The sequence below is a fragment of the Schistocerca serialis genome, chromosome 2, assembly GCF_023864345.2.
Source record: "Schistocerca serialis cubense isolate TAMUIC-IGC-003099 chromosome 2, iqSchSeri2.2, whole genome shotgun sequence".
NCBI classification, from domain to species: domain Eukaryota; kingdom Metazoa; phylum Arthropoda; class Insecta; order Orthoptera; family Acrididae; genus Schistocerca; species Schistocerca serialis.
In genome coordinates, this window is record NC_064639.1 from 549,932,479 (window position 1) to 549,955,535 (window position 23,057).

General features: G+C 45.8%; 1 protein-coding gene across 1 annotated transcript in view; it reads left to right on the forward strand.

Moving 5' to 3' along the window:
• The window catches only part of LOC126456200 (luciferin 4-monooxygenase-like), a 95,852-nt gene that overhangs the window by 37,783 nt on the left and 35,012 nt on the right, over window positions 1-23,057 (forward strand). Inside the window, exon 4 of the mRNA XM_050091954.1 lies at window positions 16,988-17,171. Coding sequence (XP_049947911.1) covers window positions 16,988-17,171 — 184 coding nt within the window. The remainder of the gene's footprint in view (window positions 1-16,987; window positions 17,172-23,057) is intronic.

Genomic DNA, 23,057 nt, shown 5'->3' on the forward strand with positions numbered 1-23,057 from the left:
TGCCGTCAGCGCGAACAAGAGGTAACCGAGACGTGTAACCAATGGCACCCCATACCATCAACCCGGGTGATACGCCAGTATGGCGATGACGAATACACGCTTCCAATGTGCGTTCACTGTGATGTCGCCAAACACGTATGCGACCATTATGATGCTGTAAACAGAACCTGGATTCATCCGAAAAAATGACGTTTTACCATTCGTGCACCCAGGTTCGTCGTTGAGTACACCATCGCAGGCGCTCCTGTCTGTGATGCAGCGTCAAGGGTAACCGCAGCCATGGTCTCCGAGCAGATAGTCCATGCTGCTGTAAACGTCGTCGAACTGTTCGTACAGATGGTTGTTGCCTTGAAAACGTCCCCATCTGTTGCCTCAGGGATCGAGACGTGGCTGTACGATCCGTTACAGGCATGCGGATAAGATGCCTGTCATCTCGACTGCTAGTGATACGAGGCCGTTGGGATCCAGCACGGCGTTCCTTATTACCCTCCTGAACCCACCGATTCTATATTCTGCTAACAGTCGTTAGATCTCGACCAACAGGAGCAGCAATGTCGCGATACGATAAACCGCAATCGCGATAGGCTACAATCCGACCCTTATCAAAGTCGGAAACGTGATGGTATGCACTTCTCCTCCTTACACGAGGCATCACAACAACGTTTCACCAGGCAACGCCAGTCAACTGCTGTTTGTGTATGAGAAATCGGTTGGAAATTTTCCTCACGCCAGCACGTTGTAGGTGTCACCACCGGCGCCAACCTTGTGTGAATGCTCTGAAACCTAATCATTAGCATATCACAGCATCTTCTTCCTGTCGGTTAAATTTCGCGTCTGTAGCACGTCATCTTCGTGGTGTAGCAATTTTAATGATCAGTAGTGTTACATAGGGTAGAGAAAGGCAGATTAATGGACGCTCTTAGTGCCGCTCTACAGGAAATATACATTTATAGCGCCGTCAAAGAACAACAACAATACATGCTGCGTGAACAGACCTCAGAAATAAAAATTTTCTCGATGCTTTAGATATTTACTCTAATATGTGCCCACGTCGTATCAACCTGTCACGAGAGACAGTGAGGTGTCAAAAGTCGTGGGATACCTCCTAATGCCATGTCGGACCTCGTTTTGCCCTTCGGTCGCAGCATCTCGACATGGCATGGAGTGACATGACATTGTTGTTTGGGAACGTGAATTCCGTGAGTGGCTGCAAATGGTCTCCAAGTAGCTGAATGTAACCATTTCCAGTCAATGATCGTTTCAGTGGACCAAAGGACCCAGTCAATTCCATGTTCTCACAGCCCACACCTATATGGTGCCACCATCAGCTTACAAAGTGCCTAGTCGACAACTTGGGTCATGGCTTCGTGGGGTCAGCGCCACACTGTAACCCTAAGATCAGCTCTTACCAACTGAAATCTGGACTCATCTGACCAGGCCACGTTTTTCCTGTCGTCTAGATTGCAACTGATATGGTCACGAGCCACAAGCCCAGGAGAGGCGCTGCAGGCGATGTCGCGCTGTAGCAAAGGCACTCGCGTCGGTCGTCTCCTGCCATAGCCCATTAACACCAAATTTCGCCGTCGTATCCTAATGAGAGCGTTCGTCGTACGTTCCACATTGATTTCCGTGCTTATTTGACACAATGTTGCTTGTCTGTTAACAATGACAACTCCATGCAAATGTTGCTATTCTCTGCTGTTAAGTGAAGGCCGCCGGCCACTGTGTTTCAGTAGCGAGAAGTAATACATGAAATTTGGTATTCTCGGCACACTCTTGACATTCTGTATCTCAGAATATTGATTTCCCTAACGATTTCCGCAATGGAATGTCCAATGTGTCTAGCTCCAACTATCATTCCGGGTTCAAAGTCTATAAATTCCCGCTATGCGGCCACAATAACATCAGAAACTTTTTCACATCAATCACTAGAGTGTAATCGACAGCTACTGACGCTGTTGCTGACTGACGGGATCTCGCCCTCGGTAAGAGATTTAAGAGGTCCGAGGAAATATTTGCGGATCATACTTTTATTGACTATTGGTGGTTATGACGACATCTCTTTGATGAACAGTCATGATGGTTAACTGAAACAAATAAAAACATGGGCTGCTAGTAGGCTATCGGTTATTAGAAGACTTGTTCTTCTATGTCTTGTTCCTCTTGTTCATCTGTTGGATATACAGTCGGTATACATCGGAGGTGGGCTTCCTTCTTCCTGACCAGCATTACTCCTTTATCCACTGAACCGAAACGTCGATGACATGTGTCCAGTCCTTCGGGGTGAATACAGGGAGGGCGTTGAAGAACTTGAGTTCCTTTTTCGAGGCGACGATTCCTCGTGATCCAACGAAATCGTGCGATCTGTGGTGGAAGGGAGATTTGTGATCAATGGGAGGGGTGAAGGGATAGGGTTTCGTTACGAAGCGACTGGGCAGTTTTCTTCAGTAGCGCCTGTACGCTGTGCTTGTCAGGGAGTGGCAAGCAGACGTCTGATTCCTCCGCCGACGCACTTTCTTCAGGGGACTGCCGCGATAGGCGTCTATTCGGCTTCCTGTGTCTGCTGCTCGACCTCCCCTTCGGGAAGGTGAGCAGGCATGTCTGTTTCCATGGGCGTCTCCTTGGCTTCCTACATTTCTGCACGGGCCGGGGGAGTGTCTGTCTGTGCGGCGGCATTCGCCTTGGCGGGGGACACCTTCTTTTGTCGCCCACAGCTCTTCCTTTAACAACTGCAGCTGGTGGCAGAAGTCTTTGACTTCTGTCCTTACTGCCGCCCTTTTTGCCTCCACAGCTGCTTTGGTGGCGGCCATTGTGTCGTCGGAAGCCACACGCAGTTTGGCGCGCATGTCTTTTTCTTTCTCGTGGTGGCGCGACCCGCTTCCCAGTCTTTGATGGGGGCGGTGGTGGCCACTGCTTATCGTTCAGTGCCACCTCTTCATGTGTGGCGCCAGTACGTTCCTTCGTTCACCTCTTCTTCCTGCGGCTAAAATTCTTGCTGTAGCTGCAGCTGCATTAGTTGATATGGTAAGCATGTGACAGCGACATCTCGTGGCTCGTCACAGTCGCTTGTATCAAGCGCTTTCGCAAATTTCAGACACGCGACTGTCTCTACAGAACTTGGCGGCATGCCGCTATTTCAAGCAGAGGTAGCAATGCTCTTTCGTCGCCGTCGTCGTCTTGCCGTCGTGATCGTTTCCGGCCAGATTAAGGAGGAACTCAACCACGACGACGACTCTGCTTCCCTTCCCTTCCCGCATACGGACATGTCGGCGATGTGTAGGCGAGCGAGACGAGCGACAGCAGCAGCGGTGCGACCCTCAACGAGTCGAGCAGCAGAATCATGCCGCTGACAGCTCCGCCAGTGCAATGCCCTTTCATACCTTGTGTACGAGATGCTACCGCCGTTTCCATGCTTTCCCATGACTTTTTTCACTTCAACGTACAGGAAAATTGCAGTAAATAAAACGAAATATTGATTAGCATCGCTGGCTAGTGCACATTACGTTGTACTATCTGCTTACCATAAACCTATGTCACAATCTCGTAAGTATATGAATGTTGAAGAACTAAGAATATAAGGTGCCGTCAAATGGAAAGGTCAATTTCCATGTACAGACTTTACTACTGCATAGAGCTATATATAATGACGATAGCTGTTGAGGCACTTACCCCACCTTGGCACGATATGATGAATGCCCTGGAAGAAGAAATCCTTGGAATGAGTATGGAACCATTCTGTCACAGCTTCCTGCATTTCTTGATACGATCAAGAGTGGTGCCTTCGAAGTTGTTTCTTGAGTGGCTCAAAAACTTGGAAATCACAGGGACCGAAGTCAGGACTATACGCAGTGAGGTCTAGCACTTCTGCAGTCACGGACTGTGCGGCTGGTCCCGGCGGAGGTTCGAGTCCTCCCTCGGGCATGGGTGTGTGTGTGTTTATCCTTAGGGTAATTTAGGTTAAGTAGTGTGTAAGCTTAGGGACTGATGACCTTGTCAGTTAAGTCCCATAATATTTCACATACATTTGAAGATTTTTTTTTCTGGCACTTCCCACTTCAACGACGCCAAAAGATCCTGTGTTTGTTTTGAAACATGTGGTCGCACATTGTCTTGCAGTAAGATGATAGCCATTGTGAGGTTACCCTGACGTTTATTTTTGATTGCTAGCTGCAGCCGACAGAGAGCGTCGCACATTTGTTGACGTTTACTGTTTCTTCTTTGTGGAGGAACTCCTCTAGCAGAGGCCCCTGCTCATCGAAGAACACTTAGCAGCTGAATGAATGACTCGTGTGGCCAGGGCCTCCCGTCGGTGAGACCGTTCGCCACTTCGGCGACTTGCGCGCCTATGGGGATGAAATGATCATGATTAGGACAACACAACACCCAGTCCCTGAGCGGAGAAAATCTCCGACCCAGCCGGGAATCGAACCCGGGCCCTGAGGATTGACATTCTGTCGCGCTGACCACTCACCTGCCGGGGGCGGACAACTTAGCAGCTGATCTTGTGGAACGAATTTTTTTTGTTCTTTTTTTATTTTTTTTTGTTTAGGAGCCCCTGACGCTTCCACTGCGTACTCTGACGTTTGGATTCCGGTTGAAATAGTGGGCACATGGATTTATCTCTGGCGGTGATCTTGGAAACGCAATCGTCGCCCTCGCACAGATATCGCGACAAATGGTTCAGTGGTATTCCCATTACGTTGTGCCGCTGCTCCTCGGACAAAAATTTGGGGACCCAATGAGCACAAACCTTCCGATAATCAAGTCTATTGTGTACAGTGGCATCCACACTGCCATATGACACCTGCACTTGAGCACTAATGGCATCAGAGGTGACCCCTCTATTAGAGTGAATGCAATTGTCAGTAGCAGCAACTGTCTCATCAGGACATGGATTCGTAACCTGCCCGGGTCGCGCCATTATCCGCTAGTGTCTCCCTGCCACCACGAAAACGCCGACACCACTTTTGTCTGAAACACACTCCGCACCATACGCACCGTGCTGTCCTCTGTATATGTCCGCTGGATGGACACCTTCCACACAAAGAAAGCGTTCTTCCTTAGTAACGTTTGTCCCTGGAATTACCTGGTGTGTGTGGGGGAGCGGAAAGGAACGGTGATAAGTAACCTATGTGCCACACTAGCCCATGCGCAACAAATGTAACATTTATTAAGTCCTGCACAGAGATGAGTTTAGAAAAACACACAGGACTAACATTTCCCTCAACACATTGTCCGGATATCTACAATTAGACCTTTTCATCTGAATGAACCTTATAAAATTGGTTGCACGTACTGCTATTCCCACCCCACATTGTTGTCATTACGTTGTGCTATGTTTTGTAGATGCCTGAAAATGGCATAATGTCGAAATTGCAATCGTAAAATAAAACAATAACACCTGAATGAAAGATGACACCATTTAAAAATTTATGGAAGCTGTGGACCCATATTATAAGAAATTATACTGACTCCTTGCGATTCTAGCAGCTGTTGCCTGAATTCGTTTGATGTTTGTTGTCGTACCTACTTAATGAGGACTTGGTTCAAATGGTTCAAATGGCTGTAAGCACTATGGAACTTAACATCTGAAATCATCAGTCCCCTAGACTTAGAACGACTTAAACTTAACCAACCCAAGAACATCACACACATCCATGCCCGAGGCAGAATTCGAACCTGCAACCGTAGCAGCAGCGCAGTTCCGGACTGAAGCGCCTAGAACCGCTCGGCCACAGCGGCCGGCTGAGGACTTGGAACAGTACTGTAGAACTGGTGGCACTAGTGTCTTACACGTGACTTCCTTCACACAGGCGCTCCACTTTCTCAGAATTCCCTCAACAAACGTAACTCTTCCTTCGCTGCTACTGATTTTACATAAATTTCCATTTCATAATGCTTTTAGCGTTATCAAGATATATGATGCGATAGGCTGTGAAAGTTCAGTACTAATCGTGTAGTCTGATACTGCCAGGTTTTTCTTTTTAATGTGATTATTACCTTATGCTTACACATATTCGAAGAGAGCTGCCATTCCTTACACCAAGTGAAAATATTGTCTTTATCTTTTCGCATTATCATACTACCGTCCAGCGAGGATTCTTTCGCGTACGCGCAGCTTCGTCAGTGAACAGTGTGCAAGCGCCACTAATTTTATCTGATAAGGCATTTACGTGTAATAAGAACGCTTGAAGTTCCATTACACTTCCTCGGGGCACGCCTGATGCTACTTTCATTTCCACTGAACACTCGTCGTTCGATGTGTCATACTTGGCGCTGTCATCGAAGCATTCATCGAGGCAACAGATTGTCTGTAAAATTACTCCTTGTAATCGTATCTTTGTTTCAGGCAGGTACAATGATTTCTGCTCTGCCCACAGCTCAGCGCTTTCAATAATTGCCTATGCTATATTCTTTCAGTGTCCAATGCAAATATTGTGTTTCTATCTCTCCTCTTTAAAGATGACTAGTTGGGTAGACTTTGGAAAGCTGAAGTTCTTGCGTTAAAGAGTACATTTAGTTTTTACGTAACCACACTACTGTGTGAACAGAAGGGTAATGTTAAGTTAGTGCAATATAGCCGGTGATAGTGTGCAGAGAGGACATCCAGCAGTTCCCCTCATCCTATTTGTTAACAGTTGAAAGATTGTTATTCTCGCGCTGGTCTCCTATGCAATCCTCGTAATATGTGTCTCGAATTTAAGTCTATAGTCAATTACTGAATCTAGATGCCTGTCGCGTTCGTTTTGGACCTGTAGCTTCTCTTAAATGTGTTCCATCTATATGTTCTACGGTAGGCACGAGATTTTGGTAGAAGCCGTTGCCTTCGAAAGTATTCGTTTAAGATCTATATATTTTCTTCGAGGGCCTTTTACAATCTGTGTTTGCTTACAGCGTCTATCAACACATAATTGTTTCTGAGGGAAACGTGACACGAATAAGAACAACAAAGGAGCAAGTACGCTTTCTTATGGCAGCCCGCGTCCCCATATTATACACTCCTGGAAATTGAAATAAGAACACCGTGAATTCATTGTCCCAGGAAGGGGAAACTTTATTGACACATTCCTGGGGTCAGATACATCACATGATCACACTGACAGAACCACAGGCACATAGACACAGGCAACAGAGCATGCACAATGTCGGCACTAGTACAGTGTATATCCATCTTTCGCAGCAATGCAGGCTGCTATTCTCCCATGGAGACGATCGTAGAGATGCTGGATGTAGTCCTGTGGAACGGCTTGCCATGCCATTTCCACCTGGCGCCTCAGTTGGACCAGCGTTCGTGCTGGACGTGCAGACCGCGTGAGACGACGCTTCATCCAGTCCCAAACATGCTCAATGGGGGACAGATCCGGAGATCTTGCTGGCCAGGGTAGTTGACTTACACCTTCTAGAGCACGTTGGGTGGCACGGGATACATGCGGACGTGCATTGTCCTGTTGGAACAGCAAGTTCCCTTGCCGGTCTAGGAATGGTAGAACGATGGGTTCGAAGACGGTTTGGATGTACCGTGCACTATTCAGTGTCCCCTCGACGATCACCAGTGGTGTACGGCCAGTGTAGGAGATCGCTCCCCACACCATGATGCCGGGTGTTGGCCCTGTGTGCCTCGGTCGTATGCAGTCCTGATTGTGGCGCTCACCTGCACGGCGCCAAACACGCATACGACCATCATTGGCACCAAGGCAGAAGCGACTCTCATCGCTGAAGACGACACGTCTCCATTCGTCCCTCCATTCACGCCTGTCGCGACACCACTGGAGGCGGTCTGCACGATGTTGGGGCGTGAGCGGAAGACGGCCTAACGGTGTGCGGGACCGTAGCCCAGCTTCATGGAGACGGTTGCGAATGGTCCTCGCCGATACCCCAGGAGCAACAGTGTCCCTAATTTGCTGGGAAGTGGCGGTGCGGTCCCCTACGGCACTGCGTAGGATCCTACGGTCTTGGCGTGCATCCGTGCGTCGCTGCGGTCCGGTCCCAGGTCGACGGGCACGTGCACCTTCCGTCGACCACTGGCGACAACATCGATGTACTGTGGAGACTTCACGCCCCACGTGTTGAGCAATTCGGCGGTACGTCCACCCGGCCTCCCGCATGCCCACTATACGCCCTCGCTCAAAGTCCGTCAACTGCACATACGGTTCACGTCCACGCTGTCGCGGCATGCTACCAGTGTTAAAGACTGCGATGGAGCTCCGTATGCCACGGCAAACTGGCTGACACTGACGGCGGCGGTGCACAAATGCTGCGCAGCTAGCGCCATTCGACGGCCAACACCGCGGTTCCTGGTGTGTCCGCTGTGCCGTGCGTGTGATCATTGGTTGTACAGCCCTCTCGCAGTGTCCGGAGCAAGTATGGTGGGTCTGACACACCGGTGTCAATGTGTTCTTTTTTCCATTTCCAGGAGTGTAGATATTTCATACACTGAGGTGACGAAAGTACCTCCTAATATCTGATCGGACCTCCTATTGCCAAGCGCAGTGCAGCATTTCGATGTAGCATGCACCCAATTAGTCGCTGGAAGTCCCCTGCAGCAATATTGAGCCATCCTGCTTCTACAGCCGTCCATAATTGCGAAAGTGTTGCCGGTGCTGGGTTTTGAGCATGAACTGACCTCTCGATTATATTCTATAAATATTCGATGGGATTCATATAGGGCTATCTGGGAGTCCAAATCATTCACTCAAATTATTCAGAACGTTCTTCAAACCAATCGTGAATAATTGTGGTCCGGTGACAAGGCGCATTGTCATCCATAAAAATTTCATCGTTGTTTGGGAACATGAAGTCCATGAATGGCTGGAAATGATCTCCGAGTAGGCGAAAATAACTGTTTCTAGTGTAGGTTCGGTTCAGTTGGACCAGATGACCCAGTAAACTATGTAAACACAGCCGACACGATTATGAGTCACCACCGGTTTGCACAATGCCTTGTTGACAACTTGGGTCTACCTATGGCTTCGTGGAGTCTGCGCCAGACTCAAACCCTTCCATCAGCTCTTAACAACTGAAATCCGGACTCATATGACCAAGTCATGGTTTTCTAGTTGTCTAGGTTCCAATCGATATGGTCACGAGCGCAGGAGAGGCGCTGAGGCGATGTCTTGCTATTGGCAAAGGCACTCGGGTTGGTCGTCTGCTGCTATGGCCGGTTAAAGCCAAATACACTGCACTATCAGGATTGTAGTACGATGTCGTTGCTTCACGCACTGTTGCTTGTCGGTTAGCACTGACAATTCTAAGAAAGTGCCGCTGCTTTCGGTCGTTAAGTGAAGGTGCCGGCCACTGCGTTGTCGGGAGTGAGAGGTAATTCCTGAAATTTGATGTTTCGGCAGGCTCTTGGCACTGTGGCTCTCGGAATATTGAATTCCCTAACGATTTCCGAAATGGAATGTCCCATGCGTCTAGCTCCAACTACATTCCACGCTCAGAGTCTGCTAGTTCCCATCGTGCAGCCATAATCACGTGAGAAACCTTTTCATATGAATCATTTGAATACGAATGACTGTTCATCCGATGCACTTCGCGTTTGTAATTTATATACGAGATATCACCGCCATCTGTGTATGTGCATATCGGTATTCCGTGACGTTTTTCACCTCACTGTAATCCCAGAAGATGCTAAAAAATCCATTTGATAGCGTTTCATTAAGGACGCATCGGTTAAGCTTACAGTATTTCATTGGCTGAATATTAATAACTGTATGTAATATGGAAATGTGGTTCTGCCTTGAGCAAACACAATTTTTCTTGTTTTATTACCTAAAAATGTTTCGGAGAAGTTTCTCCATCCTCAGTGGGTTCTTTTATTCTCTGTTAAATAACATATAACGAATTTATGTATTATAATAAATAACATCTTGACTAGTTCTCGCATATGCTGCCTGGTGACGACGTGTAAAAGGTGCGATATTTCGGCAAGCTTACTTCTTGAAATCTTCAGACATTTGTGGTGGCTGAGAGATATCTGCTGGATGCCGTCTTTATATCCTCTCTTTCTTCCCCTCCACCTCAACCCACCCCTCCTGTCGTCACCAGTCGGCAGGCTCCGGGCGTGGACCTGGTGCTGTGATGAGGGAAGCGCTACATGGGCGTCGATCCAGGGTCATCAGCAACTCCACACCAGCACTGGTCGCGGGTGTTTGCTGGCGTGGCGACAGTGCTTCTTCGTCATCTTCAGTTATCATGACGGGAGCAGATCTACGTGTAAATTGCCGCTGTGCTTTTCGTCATGCCCAAGACTGGATCCTAGGCCTTGCTGTATTAAAAACCACTGTCCATGTTTATTAGTCCGTCATGCTGTCGGATCTCAACAGCTTCTATGAGAATACAATCCCAGAAGGTGTTGGCTTGTTGAAACAGCTCGGTGGCATCATAATTCATGTTATTTCGATTGTTCTGACACTTCCACGGGACGCGGCAGACGAAATACGACGTGAAACATACCGTTCACTTAACAGCGGCAGTTTCATCGAAGCCGAAAATGACCAAGGAAGAGAAAAAAAAAAACACTTACGCGGCTACGAGAAGATTGAGAAAGTCATCGTCCCACCAGACAAAGGGAATTGTACGGTACAGCTATCATATCATGTTAACAAGAAAAAATTGTACGCTTTATTATAGGTTGATACATACAGGGGAATTGAAGACGATCAGACAAGAAGGCGCTGAAGAAACTTCGTGCATGAGCAGTTGCATTGCCTAAGCTTTACGAAATATATGAAGTCCACAAGGAAGAAATGCTCTTAGCCCAATTGTTAGCAACAATGGCGCACCAACATCTGAATCAGCGAAACACCTGCCAGTGATGCTCAGCCCCTTTGTGGGGAAAATGCCAGCACCGCATAAGAAATTCTACACATTTCATCCAGAAATTCCGGAACTTCCGACTTGGTCAAGAAGACCTCACGGTTTCAAAGCGGTATCTCTCTTTAAAAGGGTACATCTAAGAAAATCCTTAAGCATCATAGAGTAAAAGTTGGGGCCATCGCTAACGAAACTGAATTTGTGCTTATGTCAGCCTAATTTCTGTTCGACGGAAATTATTACTAACAGACAGACTGAGTAGCGATGGACTGCAAACTATGTCCTGAGGTGGCCGATGTATTTTTGGAGGCATTCTGCCAGCCCTCGTTTTTTTTTTCGATGTGTATACATTCGTCATCTATCCTCATGGACTTCACCTACAAGACTCTCTGCAACACTTAAATTCGCTGCACCAGAACATCAAATTCTCGAAGGGGAGAGAATAAAACCATCAACTTCCGATCCTGGATGTACTCGTCCAGCAGTGTCCAGATGCCACACTAGCACCTCAGACTGCCGTGCCCCTTCACAACGAGGTGTCATAAGCACACAAGCGCACAGAGCACCTACAATCCCAGACAAAGACTGTCTAGTAGATGAACTGGAACACGTACAGGCCGTATTCTGTGCAAACGGTTACAGCAACCGCCCAATACGGCGTACCTTACGATCCAAGAAGCAAGATCAAAGCAAGCTGAAGGCGAAGATAAAAGCAATTGCGATGGCGATCATTCCATACATGGGAACACATCAAAATCGGAAGAATACTCCGGAAACAGAATGTCAGATGTGCCTCCCACTCGCCAGCCAAGAAGAAAACCTAGTTAGGATCAGTGAAGGATGTCCTAGGACTCCGGAAACCGAGAGTCTACCGCATATTTTACCAGTGCGAAAAAATGTGTGTAGGAAGGACAATTTGGACAATGCAGGAGACACAACATGGGTTTAAAACGCCACACTAGCAACGTTTGGCAGACCCCTACGTTGATAAGTGAAACATATGGCTGGCATAGCCTTTCCGTACAGCAACATGTACCCAGAAAGGCTATGAAATGTACACCTGACTCGTGCCAAAGGCAATTCGTGACAACTGCCCTTGATTCCAGAAAGGTTAGGAGGTCACATCATTACCCCCAGAATAAAATGAACGTCCCTATGATCCAACGAGGTCAATGAAAACGGCCAATTTCAAGGTACACAAAATGCTTCTCACTCACCGCCCTGCAGTGGGTGAAGCATTGATTGCAAGATGAGCGAAAATGCTGTGGTGAAAACGACTACATCGGAAACTGCTTCCAGTCGCAAAGGCATCAGCGTCAGGACGGCTTTTGATCACCATTTGCAGCAAGTGGCCAGTCATTTCTGATGCCAGTTGTAGCGGTCAACCCTCGGATCAAGATTTTTAGTGGGTGTAGAGGCTGACCAGGTGAGGTGGTGGCGCTACAGGTGCAGGAGGCTGGGCGTTGAAGCTGGTGAGAGCGTCAGTTGAACATCGCTGTCTGGAAACATGTTTATTACTCGAGGTTTTACAACGTGGGTTGTCTTCTCCGGCGAGGTGAAGGCATGCTGAATCCCACACTCGAGCGCTACAAGGAATGTGTAGCCTATGTAACACCCTGGCGTGGCACAGGTCAGGACCCAACAGCGATGTCGTGCAGGCAGGCGATCAGGAGTCTGCAGGAGCAAGCCTACAGTGACTCACTATCACCTAGTACAGCCCACTTCAGTGCTCTAAAAGACCAGCAACTTATCATGGACAGTGGAGGTGGAGAAGCCGAGAGGCGTCACCAGCCTCGTCAGCTCTGTGGTGTCTCAACCATTTCAGTTTTCCACGCCTTTGTACTTCCCATCCATGCTAGGACGCCGTGGAGCGGCTAATTTTGTATGTTACATGTCATTAGTCCGTATTGCAGGGTTCACAGAATGATATTTTTGTTGCTGTCATACTACATCACTACACTCATTGATTGCAGCTCATTATCTGTAGAGCTACGCGGCCTAGAGATCTGAATGGGGGACTTTTATGTCCGGAATATATTTAAATCTATTTAAACAAGCTGATAAAAATACACTTGACGCCTTTCTAAGAGACAGCCTTGACTCCTTCCAATCTGAATATGTAAGCGTAGACTATATCTGATTTAAATTCAAAGAAACAGTATCGACGGCTATTGCTATATACCAAATAAATTGATAAAAGATGATACTGATTCTCCATGGTACACTAAAAAGGTCAGAACACTGTTGCAGACGCAACGAAAAACATGTCAAATTTAAAATAAAGCAAAACCCTCCAGATTGGCGGAGTTGTACAGAAGCTCGAAATGTAGAGCGAACTACAATGCGAGATGCGTTTAATACTTTCCACAACGAATCTGTCTCTGTCCACAAAATCCAGGGATATTCTGGTCATATTTAACATACACAAGAGCAAAGACACAATCAATACATTAGCTATGCGATAGCAATGGTGATGTTACTGATGACAATACCACGAAAGCAGAGTTATTAAATTTAGTTTTCCAAAATTGCTTCACCAAACAAGATGAAGTAATTATTCCAGAATTCGGAAAAAAAACTGCTGCCAAGAGCAACTTAAAAGTAGATATCCTCGGTGTAGCAAAGCAGTTTAAAGCAAGAAAGTCAAGGCTTCTGGCCCAGATTCTACACCACTCAAGCTCGTTTCAGAGTATGCCGATACTGTAGCTCCACACTTAGCAATCATATACAACCACTCACTCGTAGGAAGATCCATACCAAAGCCTGGAAAGTAGCGCAAGTCACACCATTACACAAGAAAGATAACAGGAGTAATCCACTGAATTACGGGCCCATATCGCTAACGTCGATTTGCTGTAGGCTTCTGGAACATATACCGTGTTCGAACATTATGAATTATCTCGAAAAAAACGATAAGCAAACGATTTATGACAAACAGCGAGCACGGATTCAGAAAATATCGTTCTTGTGAAAAACTAGCCCTTCATTCTCGCGAAGTAATGAGTGCTGTTGACTGGGGTGTCAAATTGATTCCATATTTTTAGATTTCCAGAAGGCTTTTGACGACATACCTAACAAGTGATTTCTAATCAAATCGCGTGCCTATGGACTATCGTCTCGGCTGTGCGACTGGACTCGTCATTTCCTGTCAGGAAGGTCACAGTTCATAGTAACTGTTGGGAAGTCATCGACTATAACAGAAGTAATACCTGGCGTTCCACAAGGAAGTGCTATAGGCGTTCTGCTGTTCCTGATGTACATGAACTATTTAGGAGACAATCTGAGTAGCACTCTTATACTGTTTGCAGATGATGTTGGCATTTACCATCTTATAAAGTCATCAGACGATCAAAACCAATTGCAAAACGATTTAGACAAGATGTCTACATGGTGTGAAAAGTGGCAATTGCCTCTAAATACAAGTTCGAAATCATCCACATGTGTACCAAAATGAATCTGCTAATTTTCAGTTACACAATAAATCACACAAATCCAACGGCTGTAAATTCAGCTAAATACTTAGGAATTACAGCTGCGAATAACTTAAGTTGGAACGATCACATGGATAATGTTGCGGATAAAGCAGAACAAGGTCTACGACTTTTTGGCAGCACACTGAGAAAATACAACAGGTCTTCCAAAGAGATTGCTTACACTACGCTTGTACGTCCTCCTCTGGAGAACCGCCGTGCGGCGCGGGGAGAGAGCGCTATGGATATGATACGTGAGTGGGGGTGACAATCATTAAAACAAAGGCGTTTGTCGAGTGTGAAAATACTTTGTTGGCGCCCACGTTCATAGGGAGGAATGATCATCATAAAAAAAAAAGAGAAATCAGAGCTCGCACAGAAAGCTTTGAGTGTTCATTTTTCCCGCCCGCTATTTGAGAGCGGAACGGTAGAGAAAGAGCTTCAAGGTGGTTCAATGAACTCTCTGCCAAGTACTTAATTGTGAATTGCAGAGTAATGATGTAGATTACTCAGTTACTCATAGAAGGAAAATCCTACTACCCCTCGTCAGGGATCTATCAGTTTGATTTCTCCATAGATAACATTCCGTTATGGTCTCACCTACGGGGCGACTATCCTTAATGTTGGGGCACGCAAGCGACCACACCTCGATAATTTCTGTGGTTGATCGGTGGACGCGAGGTATCCAAAGCGCACTCAACACTTTAACAAGATGTACTCGAATGTTATAATGAGCCTAGTGTTTTTAAAACCTTCCGACCTTAGGGTGGAAAGTATGTGTGGGTGACTAATAAACAAATTCTTATTACTGCTATAAATTTTTAAATCTATGCAATGGTCACCCACACTCTCAGCTCATTTTTTTATAATTTTATTATTATTTTAAGTAAACAGATGATGGGGAAACTTAGATTCGAGGAAAGTAAACTAAGTTTAAACTTTCATGTTTATTTTAAAATTCATCAGTGTTCAATAAAACGGATAACACAAGCTAAGCCCGTCTCAAAGCTGGTGCCTTATTCACTATTGTAAATTAAGAAAAGTATTACTCAGGGGGGATTCAATAAAATCAAACGTGATTTTCTAAGAATAGGAACCAAAAATTAGGCAACAGGATGGGGTACCACATTCAAACAAGCACACGAAGATTGTTCAAGTGTACACAAAAAAGGAACTATTTAGGCAAAGAAATTCCTCTCCTCACGCAGTCGTGTTGCCAAAGGATAACCACAGACCGGTATTGGAAGTTTAGACAAAGATCACGTGGTTCGATATAACCACAATATTACCAAAATACTCTATAAAAATGTTTCTAGAAATCGTGAAGCAGGAAAGGCTGCTCGCGATAGCGATGAATTAAGTTTGAATACGCGAAATATTACGTAAAATAGTAGCTGAGGGCTAGTTTAGTTATTACACCACATGTTCCACGTGCACAAGAACATTTACAGAAAATATGTAATTCCACAACGATTTTAATGAAGAAATCAAATCCAAACACATCCAACTTCCGAACTGCGTTAATAACGGCATAGTACTGACCTGATGCCTCAATTTTACGAGCACGTGGTACTGCTACTACAAAGCACACACCACGTGGGTTGAACACAATGATAAATTATTAATTTCAAGAATTTCAGCGAGAGAAAACACTTCTACGCACATTCACACTAAAGAGTGATTTTTATCAGAATTACGCCTCATGACAACGTGCTTCCACTTTCCTTTATTGGAGTGGAAACAAAGTAGCTACCGAAATACACTTGAAACCAACACTGAAATCACACTGAATCCCGAATTAAAATAATGTATAAAACATTTTCGATGTAGACCTGTAAGAAAACTAATTAAGATTTCAGTTAGACTTACGAATTTCATTGTCCTTCGGACTCACCAAACACGCGCTTACCCGGAGATGTTACCACTTCAGAAACTGCCCGCCGACTGACCAGCGTGGGCCCCGTCCGAGGGCATCCCACAGATACAATAGGAAGTGACTAGAGAGGTAGCTTCCTTTACCAACCTGACAAGGGGCGGGAGAACCACATCAAGGAGACAACCTGTCCGCAGCTCGTGGTAGTGCGGTAGCGTTCTCGCTTCCCGCGCCCGGGTTCCCTGGTTCGATTCCCGGCGGGGTCAGGGATTTTCTCTGCCTCGTGATGACTGGGTGATGTGTGATGTCCTTAGGTTAGTTAGGTTTAAGTAGTTCTAAGTTCTAGGGGACTGATGACCATAGCTGTTAAGTCCCATAGTGCTCAGAGCCATTTGGAGACAACCTCTTTGCCTTAGAAATCGTATCTACCTACTCAGACGTTGGCCCTACTGTTCTCTAGCAGACAAAACTTCTCTGCTACCACCGAGCATGCAACTACAAATACTCTCACTCATTCATCATTTCACACCAGGAGGGAAGGAGATGACAGTATCTTAAGACATCATATGTACTACGTAAAGAGGGCGGATGTGGGTTTCGTACGAAACTGTATCATAAGAATTACATACAAAAATGTGTTTGAAAATGTTGCGTGACAAGTTGCTCGTGTTTATGTGTCAATATAATGTATTCCACTGCTCAGTCTCCTCCCAGATAAATTTAGAAATACCACAGTAAATTTAGAGGTGCAAATGTATGACGTAAAGTCGAGGAAAATAGCATGAAAGGAATCCAACAGAGACCTTTCAAAATTCCTGTGTTTTTGCAGGAAAATGTTTGCACAGTTTGCCACATCGAGTGACCGACGTCCAGAGGCCATGATATCGACGTCGCCGACTTTCTGGGCGTCTGGGCTTGTAATGCCATTGTATGCCCTTCACCTTGGGAAGACGGCCTGCATACTTCCCAGCTTCGACGAGGATACGGTAGCACGCGTCTTGGGCGAGTACAACGTGAGTAATGCTGAACACTACTGTCTTGAATAGCAAGCTACGGCGCCCAAGTGCCGAACGATGTTGTTTTCGGTTAGATTTCAGTCGATGGTACACTTCATTTCCGTTTGTACACCTGTGTATTACCAAGTAACTGTACAAAAGGCAGTTCGTCACCTGAAATTGTTTCATGTCTACTATACATTCGTTTTAAGATACGCTAGGTGCATCGCAAGTCTGAACAGGAAGAGTGATTAGTGTTGTGAACATTGCAGTCGTGATTTGGAAGACTGGCATTCGCTGCTACCCGTCCAATAATTATTGTCGCGGAGTCTATAGTACATCAGAACATTTCGTCAGTTCGTGTCAACCGATGAAAGTAAGTCATGGCCCAACTAGGACGGCAGGAAGCAAGGCCATTGTTACATCCGAGATAGCATCAGCTTCTAACTTACGAGTCGGTATTCTAACAAGACGAGAGCTATTATACACCAGTGTCGTAGTAATACGGAATTGGTTAATGTCTACGACACGAAAGTTGTAGATGTGTCCCACCCTGAGGCATCGAAGATTCGCCTATTTGGTAATCATGATAAGTTTGAGGCGGGAGAGTGTGGAAGGAATTCTAGAGGAAGACCAAGGCTCGATACTTAGTTCGAATGATCTAGAGCTAAAGACGACTGCACAAGATAGTCAAGCGTGGAGAACTGCATGAAAAAAGTCTTCGGGCTAAGGACCACGATGGCAACAATAAAATTCATGTGCAGTGTCTTTCTAAGAAAGTTATTATACGAATGAAGTGAAGTAGTTTCCTGCTGTCCCACCAATCGACCCCTTCTTTTAGGCAACTGTGCCATTAATTCACTACATCCCATTTCGAATCTGTACCTAGTTATTGTTTTACCTACCTATTCTTCACCATTCTTCAGCGCAATATTTCAAAAGCTTCTATTATCTTCTTGTCAGTTCAGGTTCACGTTTCGAAATACACGCCAGAAACTAAGCTTCAGAAAAGCCTAACATGTTAACAAATTTTTGTTTTTCAGAAATGCTCTTCTATTACGCCATAAATTCTCCACATAAATTTTCCTCTATCAACCCTAATCTCTTCAGTTCGGAGCGACTATTTTGTTTGGGGAAGCCAAGCTATTTCTCGAGGTTGTTAGTACCGAAAATGGTGTAGCTATTGGCAGATTTCCTTGTAACGAAACCATTTGCCCACCTTTCACTTAAAAGGTGCTCGATGGTGTTTCAGAAGTTAAGTCACTCATCGTTTTCTGCCAAATATCATATTTTGTCTGGGCACCTGCCAGACATGTTCAAGGCGGACAACTATAACCGGTTGCACTCCCGAAGCGTCATCGAGTGTTCAATACTCCGGGAAAATATCAAGATTTACTTTCAAGATGTCACCGATCCGCGAGCACGATACGACACAGCCTGGCTGGTACACCGGGTATCATCCAACACCAAGCAGAGCAGTGACACACCCTATCTTTTAAGATATTTCAAAACGCTTATCGGGATTTCGACCGTTTTCTTAATATAGTTACGAATTGATCAATTTACTGAACATGTCGAGTGCATTTTGAGCGCCGAAGATATCTTGTGAAAAATATTAATTTCTCCAGCCACAGTGCCCTCAGAGAAGTATTATTAACATCTAAATTATAAAGAAAGTGCATTACTTTTCGTTCTGCAGATATTAGTTCCTTGTTCTTATATTATCCATGCATTATAAAGATTTTTAAACGTGTTGGTTTTCCGTTGACACTTTACACAGTTGCAATCCAACACTCATAATCTGGGTTACTTACTGTTATTTTGGTCGCAAACTGCAACTGAAGTCGAATTATGTTCTTCGTGAATGTTCATAAATTACCTCCGATGTCAGTTGCCTAACGGATCTCATTAATACAGTCACCAAGTATAAAAATAACTTTCTGAGAATCAGTTGCTTTTATTATCCAATACTCACGCTTTTCGGCAGCATACTGCCATAATCAGGTGACTAAATGTTGTATATACATCAGTTATTAATTGCTGATCCATGTGAACCAACGAAAACATTTTTTTGGTGAGTGTTCCACTGAGGTTCCGAATGTCATAGCCCTCGTCGACTGAAATTACTTTATTGTAATGCGCAATATTAAGCATGTTCTATATTAAGATAACCTGACTCTCATATTGTGAGAATATGTCCCAATCTGGCACATTAAGCGCAGGAACAAATACAACACCATCACATCACAAGGCCAGAGTCGTGCTACAGTGGTTTTAGGAGTAAGATAGTGAACTGACGTTGTCTCGGCAATCAAATTGCGTGACAGTTTTCACATACCTACTAAGGACTTTGTGGCGTCGCAACTAGTGCACGATCGCCCATTTGTCTATTAAAAGCTTTACTTCAGAATGTATGTGGGCTGCAATGTAAGCCGGTAGAGTATTATACGGTCAGTAACGGACGAGTTGTGTCCTGCAGACTGACGTCACGACCATGTGTTACAGCTGCGCGTGTGAAAGCAGTGGAGTAGCGCTGGCAGGCCACTTACATTATACGAGACTAAAAATATTAATAACTAATAAAGGAATAATCTGAGGAACGTCATATTTGATGTACATCCTTCTGTTGTGAAAACAAACAATCTGTCAAAGTCTGAGATCAAAAATAGTTGTATTTTGGAAGTTAGTAAAATTCCATAAAAAAACGTAATTTTCCGACAGTCAAGAATTTAAATAAACACAGTAATGTAATAGTTCACCTTCAGTGACTATGTACGATGATCTGATAACAATTTCAGTGTTCATATATAAATTTGGAAAGTTTTTAGTTTCAGAAAACCTCTGTGACTTTTCTATAACAATAATTTCAAGAATTCTAAGTAAATATGTGTAGGTGTGTGTTAGGGTGCGTGTGAATGAGAATGCGTACGTGAGAGTATGTGGGACGTTCGGCATTATTAAAAATCATTCATGTAATTCTCCACAGGATTTGGTAAGTGTTCCAACTCTGTAACGTGGTAACGAAGCCACTAGTGGTTCCCCTACTCGTGAATGTCAGATGTCCAAGTATGTATGCTTATGTATAAGACAGCCAGAACATTTGCGACTACATAATAAATTTCCAGATATAGAGTAAAGCTTATAGTTCATTTTGTTTTGTTTATTTAATTAGAGAGTTTTGTGTTACTTAATTTGATGACGTCAATGAGCCTAGAGAAGTGGTTGGTGCTTGCTAGATTTTGGCCCGAGCCACGCCCTAGAAGTGAGTTCTCATTGGTCGTAAGTGCTGACAGCCAATGAGATGCGAGACGGTTGGCCGCCTAGCCAGGAGATATGGATTTTGAGTGTGGGAGAGTGAGAGGGGAGTCGCGAGCTAGCTTTGATTGGAGGCGGTTATGCTGGATGTGACTTTTCGCATTATGTGTAAGATGAAGTCTTGGGATGACTTCCGCGTTATGGTCCAGTGTTAATGGTATCTGGTAGTGACCAGAAACTGTTTATGAAAACTTTAGAGTGTTGTGATAATTCGTTCCGACGAAAATCGCGAGTGAACTTTGAATTACACTCCTGGAAATGGAAAAAAGAACACATTGACACCGGTGTGTCAGACCCACCATACTTGCTCCGGACACTGCGAGAGGGCTGTACAAGCAATGATCACACGCACGGCACAGCGGACACACCAGGAACCGCGGTGTTGGCCGTCGAATGGCGCTAGCAGCATTTGTGCACCGCCGCCGTCAGTGTCAGCCAGTTTGCCGTGGCATACGGAGCTCCATCGCTGTCTTTAACACTGGTAGCATGCTGCGACAGCGTGAACGTGAACCGTATGTGCAGTTGACGGACTTTGAGCGAGGGCGTATAGTGGGCATGCGGGAGGCCGGGTGGACGTACCGCCGAATTGCTCAACACGTGGGGCGTGAGGTCTCCACAGTACATCGATGTTGTCGCCAGTGGTCGGCGGAAGGTGCACGTGCCCGTCGACCTGGGACCGGACCGCAGCGACGCACGGATGCACGCCAAGACCGTAGGATCCTACGCAGTGCCGTAGGGGACCGCACCGCCACTTCCCAGCAAATTAGGGACACTGTTGCTCCTGGGGTATCGTCGTGGACCATTCGCAACCGTCTCCATGAAGCTGGGCTACAGTCCCGCACACCGTTAGGCCGTCTTCCGCTCACGCCCCAACATCGTGCAGCCCGCCTCCAGTGGTGTCGCGACAGGCGTGAATGGAGGGACGAATGGAGACGTGTCGTCTTCAGCGATGAGAGTCGCTTCTGCCTTGGTGCCAATGATGGTCGTATGCGTGTTTGGCGCCGTGCAGGTGAGCGCCACAATCAGGACTGCATACGACCGAGGCACACAGGGCCAACACCCGGCTTCATGGTGTGGGGAGCGATCTCCTACACTGGCCGTACACCACTGGTGATCGTCGAGGGGACACTGAATAGTGCACGGTACATCCAAACCGTCATCGAACCCATCGTTCTACCATTCCTAGACCGGCAAGGGAACTTGCTGTTCCAACAGGACAATGCACGTCCGCATGTATCCCGTGCCACCCAACGTGCTCTAGAAGGTGTAAGTCAACTACCCTGGCCAGCAAGATCTCCGGATCTGTCCCCCATTGAGCATGTTTGGGACTGGATGAAGCGTCGTCTCACGCGGTCTGCACGTCCAGCACGAACGCTGGTCCAACTGAGGCGCCAGGTGGAAATGGCATGGCAAGTCGTTCCACAGGACTACATCGAGCATCTCTACGATCGTCTCCATGGGAGAATAGCAGCCTGCATTGCTGCGAAAGGTGGATATACACTGTACTAGTGCCGACATTGTGCATGCTCTGTTGCCTGTGTCTATGTGCCTGTGGTTCTGTCAGTGTGATCATGTGATGTATCTGACCCCAGGAATGTGTCAATAAAGTTTCCCCTTCCTGGGACAATGAATTCACGGTGTTCTTATTTCAATTTCCAGGAGTGTATATAGTGTGGCGGTACTGAGTATATTGTTATTGAATATTTTATGGCGAGCATAAACTTTTACTAAAGACAACCACTGAATATCGTGTGCAGAAGTAATTGGCCGATCATTGACTGTGTTAAAAGTAATTGGTTTCGGAATTTGGGAAGGTAAAAGTTCTGGCTGTTTTAGGTATGGTGATAACTGTGAGCAGAAACTTTAGTAATTTTCGTAAATGTGGGCTGATGATCTTGCTTAACGGCAATAAAGATCTATTGAAGGTTTAAACTTGAACTTCGTGTTTAAAGTACGAGTGATATCCCCTTTACGAATCATTTCTTTAAAGTACATAGAAAATTTTCAGCAAATTTTACGCGTAGCGGCCTCTGGCGTGTAGCTATGAGGTTACAGTTTCCTCAACACTGCTTTTCTGCGATCTCGCAAGCAGCTGCACTCAAGAGTTTACGTGTGAAGATCTACCGCTGTAAAGAGGTAGGTGAACAAAAATTATAAAAGAAATTGCATTGCAGCAGCAACGTACAATCCGTCGCAATTGGTGCATCGCACGCACGCACGTAAAAAATCCGTCGCAACTTGTTCCACCCATGCCACACACAATCGCCGCTATATTGCGTTCCGCTATCGCCCCACAGACTTTCGATTGGGTTTAAATTGGCCAGGGGAACACGATAAACTCGTCCTGGTGCACTCTCACCGATCACGTACACTGTGGCATGTTGCATTGTTCTGCTGGTAGATGCCATCGCGTCGAGGAGGAACAAACTGCATGTAGGGGTGGACGTGGTTCCCAAGGATATATGCATACTTGTGTTGATCCAGTGTACCTTCCAGAATGATGTGATTACCCAGGGAATTCCACGAAAACATTTCACAGGCTATAACGCTCCGCGATTGTTCGGGGTGTTTGCTTTCAGACGTTTCACG